Source organism: Bombus pyrosoma, linkage group LG6 (genome assembly GCF_014825855.1).
Source record: "Bombus pyrosoma isolate SC7728 linkage group LG6, ASM1482585v1, whole genome shotgun sequence".
NCBI lineage: Eukaryota > Metazoa > Arthropoda > Insecta > Hymenoptera > Apidae > Bombus > Bombus pyrosoma.
This window is the reverse complement of record NC_057775.1, coordinates 12888317-12895178: the sequence shown is the minus strand read 5'-3', so window position 1 is coordinate 12895178 and position 6862 is coordinate 12888317. Positions and strand designations below refer to the sequence as shown.

The 6862-nt window shown below is 42.3% G+C and overlaps 1 protein-coding gene across 1 annotated transcript in view; it reads left to right on the top strand.

The window, feature by feature from the left end:
* The first annotated feature begins 4190 nt into the window (after window positions 1-4190).
* LOC122568295 (synaptotagmin-10-like) overlaps window positions 4191-6862 on the top strand; it is a 53770-nt gene continuing 51098 nt past the window's right edge. Inside the window, exon 1 of the mRNA XM_043727896.1 lies at window positions 4191-4737. Coding sequence (XP_043583831.1) covers window positions 4647-4737 — 91 coding nt within the window. The 5' untranslated portion in view covers window positions 4191-4646. The remainder of the gene's footprint in view (window positions 4738-6862) is intronic.

Here is a 6862-nt window from a genome sequence, read left to right as displayed (position 1 = left end):
TATATTTTTAAAACGTGCAATATCTCTGTCCGCGACAGCCACTCTTGGCATCGAAAATGGATCATCGAACGGTCAAAATTCCATAATTCTATATAATATTACCGAACCAGTGGTATAACTCACTGAATGACGATATTACGGCGAAAAAAATAGAAAATAAAGAGAAATATTTATTCGCGAGAAATTTCATATTTGAATGAATAGCTGACGGAATTTTGTCAAATATAATATGTATATCGATCATTAAAGCGTGGCGCGATTGATTGGGATAGATTAGCTGAAAGATGAGAATCGTTTTCAGTCATTTTTATTTTAATACAAGATAATTTTTGAGCAGAAGATTTCTGTTCTTCTGCTAGTCACTTTTTACTATCCAATCTAATGAACGATAATACAGATTTATTATTGAGTTGAAAGAAAGAAATTTTCGTCATGGTGAACACGGTATCACCGAAGTTTTGAATAAATAGGTTTAGGAACGTGATATTCATTCTTTCGCCCGAGAAACAATAGTAGTATAGCAATATAACGAATTATATCTAAATATAAGCTAGGTAAACTTTCGAATCAAGTTTCATATGGCGAAATATTACTTAACATTTTCAATATACTCGTTAACATAGTATAATTCTTTGTCGAATTAAGCGTATCATTATTTTAGTAACACTTTATACATCGTTACAAAATTAATATTAATGTTCGACTTGACGAGGATGGCTTTAAAATCTGACGTAACAGTAATTTGCTTTCAATTCATGTTCATGTTGTAGATATCGATTGATATTCCTGACCATTAAACAATTTTAGTCACTCTCATCCACGTGACAAGCTAGAACTATTAGGCGAGTGCTGGCCTTTCCCTGATTCTATTAAAAACTTTCATCTATTTCCATGACACCCTATTATCGACAATTTACCACGACATTTACAGCATTTCCCTGAAACCGTCTATTAAGTGACAAGAATGTCGTAACCCCCTAGATTGGACAGTACGAATGCACTCGCCATTCTGGGTAAACGATTGCATAGCGTGACACTAAAATTTTCTTGGGAATATTATTTAGTCCAAGGTAATTGTTCATCAGCTATTTTGTAATTTATCGTAGAACAGAAAATAGCGATTCCGCACGATCTTTACATACATACACACCCTCAACATTTCGCATATTCTGTAATAATGAACGCATTAATTTCTAGCGGTTTATTCGCTTGTACCCAGTTTAGATATAGCGATAAGCCAAGAGTGAATGTAAATTTCTACTATTTTATGAAAACACGGGATTTTAATAATCAAACTGCGAAAATGAATTTCATATCTTTCGGCCAATTACGTGCTACAAGCTGTCAAGAACTTTGCGCGTTTTTTCCTTATTTATTTGGCATTTAAGCCCTTTAAATGAGTTAAGTGAAAGCGTTCGCTTTCAAAAGGATATAATACTAAGACAAACATATTGTTGATATAAACTTATATCGAAAAAGCAGTTATTGCATTCCTGCACAGTCTTTTGAATTTTTAAAGCTGTTTCTATGCAGTTCAATCCTTTGTCGTTTACTGGCAGGGCAATATTCTACTATATGTCTTAGCATAAACGCGCGGTTATCAAGCGGTATTGTATTTGAAGATATGAAACAGTGTGCAAATATGAAATCTTTAAATACAACTCATATTTGATGTTTAAAAGGAAAAAGCAATGATACAGAACTTTAAAAGGCTTCTGTTTTAATACCTAAGTCCATTAGTAAAGAAAATACGGTTCGGTGAATTTCATTAGATATCAGAAAAGAGAGGAGCAATTTCTGAAGAAGATCGTTCATTTCTGAATTTCGAAAGTAAAAAAACGTCTCATTCCAATTTTCACATTCTAAAATATCTAACTACCATAATCTCAGCATTATCTAGGCAGCCAAGTACATAATTAGAATACACAATCCTCTTACTCAAAGAACAAAAACCAGCACCAAGAAACATATCGCGAAGCCAGACTCAAGTATCGATGAGACTTAACTGCATATTTAAGAGTGACTAAATTTGAAACAAGGGCAGGCGTCTAGCCATTGATTATCATAATTTAACCTCCAAAATGGTTCGAGAACGTACGTAGTCCTCGGGATAATAATTATCCCGAAATTCAAAATTCAGCGAAATAGTCTAACCCTGCCACGAATTTTGCATTAGCGTCGTCACCTTGACTTTTGTCACGGCACGACGTTTTCCAGGCTGCGCAACGGGCCCTAGGACACGTGCCTGAAGACGCAGAAGCGCGTGCACATATATGTATATTCGCGTTGTCCCAGACAACCCAGGGGAAAAAGTCGCGGATGCAACGCCACGGCATACAATGAACTCAAATCGATCGTTACTACACCAGTTGCGCCGATGCACGCGTCTCATGGTATGTGTACGGCAACATATACACACAGAAACACACACGGGTAGAGCGATGCAAACCACGCACAAATCCGGGCGCTACAGCGGGATCGCTCGATCGATGGTAACCGGTGGCAGCCAGAGAACGGCAAACGGTGATGCTAGGGGATGGAGGACAATGTTAGGGAAAGCTGTGGAACAGAGAAAGTGGAGCGAAGGGGTAGCGATGGTGGTGGCGGTGTCGAAAATCAGAGGGGCATTTTCTCTCTCTCTTTCCGTCTGTCTGTCTGTCTCTCTCTCTCTCTCTCCCGTGTTCGTGACAAATAAAAGCAGCCAACCAGGCCTAGGCAAAGGAACGCGTTGACCTTGGATGAACCGCGATCGAAGAGGTCCTTGAAATCCTTGCATCCGTATTGGATATCAAGCCCACGTGCCGACGTCGATTAGACATCAATTAGAGGGATTGGACGCGAAATAAGTGAGATAGAGGTTTTTTCCCCCATGAAAAGGCTAAGTTTACGTTTGCTCGCCTGACTTCTTCGCTCGTTTGCTCAGCTGGCTGGGTTGGTTGCGTGCAACAAGTCTCGCGGCAGGATTAAACGAGGGAGCACATGACCTCGCGCCACGTGACGTCCATATGGCAGGGACGAAATTCAATGAGATAGCGTAGATAATGAGGATGAAATGTCGGGATCGACGCAGGATATCGAGGGCTTTAGAGAAAAAAAGAAGGGGAAGGGGTGGGTCTCGTGAGAAATGTCTCGATTAATAAATCTATCCGCCTTTTTATCCTTGGACTGCTATTTACACGATCCTTGGTAGACTACTTGATGATGCTTATAAATTCTTCATGGTTATTCTTTATGGAGCACCGAGGAAAATGCTGGAAGCTCCTGTTGGGATTCCATTAATCGCTGCGAGGATTAGGAGGCTCGTAAATTCTTAGGGAACACAGGCTTACGTTGATCTATCTACTTCCAATAGGAACTACGTTATATAAAGCTTGATTCGCAATCACGCAACACGTGCTAGAAGGGAAGATAGTTTGTCGATGAACGTCGATATAGGGCTTAAAGGTACAATATAGGGTAATTTCGTGCGAGGCGAAGATTGGGATCGTGCGAATAAAACGCAGCAATTAGATTAGAGAGTGCGCGTGGTTCATGCACCCGTGCGTCTATCTATAGCCGCGCACGTTTTCAAGGACGTGCACGTGCTGCAAACATGTTGGATCCGATAGTCCTACTCGTAAGGGAAGCATGAAATGTTTTGGAGCAGGATTACGCAGGTAAAGACATTTTCCACGCATACTCTCGATAATCTGTAGATACTTTCTGCATATATATTAATTATAGATAGATAGAGAGATATTGTAATTTCAGCCCTCTGGGGACCATAGGATGGACTTGCTCGGTAATGATAATATATAAAACATAAAATGTGGCGTCTTAAGGCATAGAAGTGCCAACGTTGCTGCGGAGCAAGAGGCGCAAACAACGATCCGTCGACGGTGAAATCATAGAAAGAGAGGAGGGATCGAGAAAGAACGAGAAGGAACGTTGAAACGCAGATCGAAAGAGGAAAAACGGCAAGGTAGAAGGATGCATTATCGAACACGAGTAGCTGTGCTAGCCGAGACCTTCACCGAGACCCAGTTGGTCGACATTGCCCCTGTGTGCCATGGCACTGGCGCACCCCGCCCGACCCTGCCGCTGCCGCGAGATCTCGCGCGAGAGCGTGTTGACGGCGGCAGAAGCGGCCAAAGCAACCCCCTACCGTAGCTATCGGACGCGTCAAGCCACGGCAGCCTAGTCCAGCACACTATCACTAACGTACCACCACCGACAAACCGCCGCTAGTATACCATCACCACCGTATACGTACCGTTCTCTTCCCTTTCCCGCTCCTCCGTTCTTGGCTGCGTGTTCACCCTGGCCTAGGGATTGCCTTGCTCCCCGTCCCGTGACGTGTTGCTGGCCAAGGAACAAGGATGCGGAGAGGTAGGAAGAATAGAGGGGTAGGATATACCGGTGTGAGGGTCAAGGAGGGAAGAGGAGCAGGATAGAGGGCTCAAGGGAGAGGCGGAGGACGCAGGCGCGGACGCAGACGCAATAAGTTAACGAAACGGCGCCGCGCATTCCGGCAGCGGCAGACAACGCGGCACGATCAAGCCGAGTTAATCGTCGTCGAACAACCTCACTTCGTCGCATCCACTTAGAGTGTGTACCACGCTGACTGTACGCACCGTCACAGCAAAGTCAAAGAAATAGGACCGGATATGGGCGTCGTTAAGACCGCTTCTGAGAGCGTCCTCGAGGAAACTATCGTTCCTAGCGAGGAAGCGAATTATTCCGTGCAAGGCCACGCCGGTAAGTTTTTATATTTTATTTCATTAATATTTTAATTTTTATTTCTTCTATTTTCGGCGAGTGTGTCTACGTATAGTACGATTTCATGTTCGTATCGTAAGTGGTACTATTATATACGGTTGGTGAAGTGTAAACGACGCGTTGGAGACAGAAAGGAAAACGCGTGTCCGGCATGCGTACGTTAAACCGTAACGGGACATTACGATTCGGTTGGATCGTGAACAGACGACGAGAGGAAGCGGCTTTTCGTGCTTAATCGTGGCGAGAATTTAAAGGCGATGTGGCGAGCCGCCCACACGAGCTGCTAACAGGTGTTTGAAGATACAGATATACTGACTGCGCTTCGTCTATATACGTAGCTCGCGGCGTACGAGGCATTGTCGCGTCGGAACGACTTTGTTCCTGCGAAATTATTCAGCATTCCTCTCGATCCTACGAACCCTTCGCACGCTTTCTATTCCCCTGGGAAATCAAAGATTTAGGGTCAATTAGCGCTTTGCGGCTTCGCGTTAAATAGACCCATCGTCCTATTATTCGACGTCGATAACGTTCGAACGAAGGATGCTCCTGTATGAAGAAGTGCTCCTTGTATGAAAGGATGCTCCTTTGTTTTTAATCATCATCGCCGATCGATATTTCTGATTTGAAAGCCGATCAAACCGAGCTGTCCGAGGAACTAACTGAGTCGCTGGAACGTTTACCTGTTGAAGCACAGTACTATAGAGTTCCCAGCATTCAATTCCCGATCGTTCGAGCACGTAATTGAAAATTCTTACAACTACTTCGTGAAAATGAGGAACGAGTATTTTGTTAAAGCCGATTGTATCGATATTTTCTTGTTTTATTTTTATGTTCTTGTTAATTCGAGATATAGGGCTTCGGTTTAAGGAATGTTAGTCAAAGTTTGACGTCAAACTAATTTGTGCGACATCCTCCTACGTACTTGCTCAGACTCCCGCCACATCGATATACCCGTAGTTCAGTTAAACTTCGTTTGCCTATGAGAAGTTTTTGCGTTGTTTGGAACGTTCGCCTATCGTGATTTATTATCATTACATATTTTCAGCCGATACGGGACGATCGTGTAGGCGTTGTGTTCATTCCTATCTTGGCACGCATTGATTCTATTTATGTTTACGGGGAATCGATAATGGTTCGTTGTCAAGTTTAAAAGTAATAATTTCTCTTAACCGTCCGATAAAAAGTTAGGAAAGGTAGGAAGAAAAAACAACAGCGCGGTGAACGCTGCAAAAATAGCAGAATGATAAAAGCGACAACGTAAATTCAGTAATTTATTGAATTACTCGATTATTCGTAGTATACACGCGATATTTATAGATGTTCGTTAACGGAACATTTCCAAACGCGTATATTACAACACCAACAAAAGAAATGGAAAGTTGGAGTACAAGCGTATTTCTATTCGTTGTTCGGCCGTTACGTTGTGAAATAATTTACCAGTTGTTTTGAAAGGAAACACGAAAAAGGTAAACCGCGATACTACCAGCGCTCACGGCGAAAGGAGCAAACCTACGTCATATTAAAGACACGGAACAATGTGCATCGTCCTTGGCCCCGTGAGACCGCTTACGGCTCGATATAGAGCTCACAGTCTTCTAGATACGAATTTTAAGCTCACGGGCGCGTTCTCACAGGGAAATATTAATGTGTCATCCAACTGATAATCAACGCACTCCATTATCAGGGATTTTTGATCCGCTTAACTACTGCATTTGCGGAAATTTCTGTGTTTTCCCGTTTCATCGTCTCTCTACTTTGCTCCTTTTCATTTTTTTCTGTTTCATTTATTCCTGTTCACTTTTTCCTTCTTTATTAATACAACAAGATTTTCCACTCAACATAACGAGTCTCGCGTAAAAATACATTTGATCAACGAACGCGTACAATAAAATAAATGTATAATTCAAACGTACGCTTTCGCGATTCATTGCGACAACTTTTCATTCGTTCCTTTATTGCATTTCGATGTAACCACTTTATATGTATCTTCTTTTCGAACCAGATTAACGTTAATTGTGCTCCGAACGAATAATCGCATTGGGACCGCATTCATCGAATCCGAAATGAATCTAAACAACGCTATTGGCTACAGTCGACGAGCACT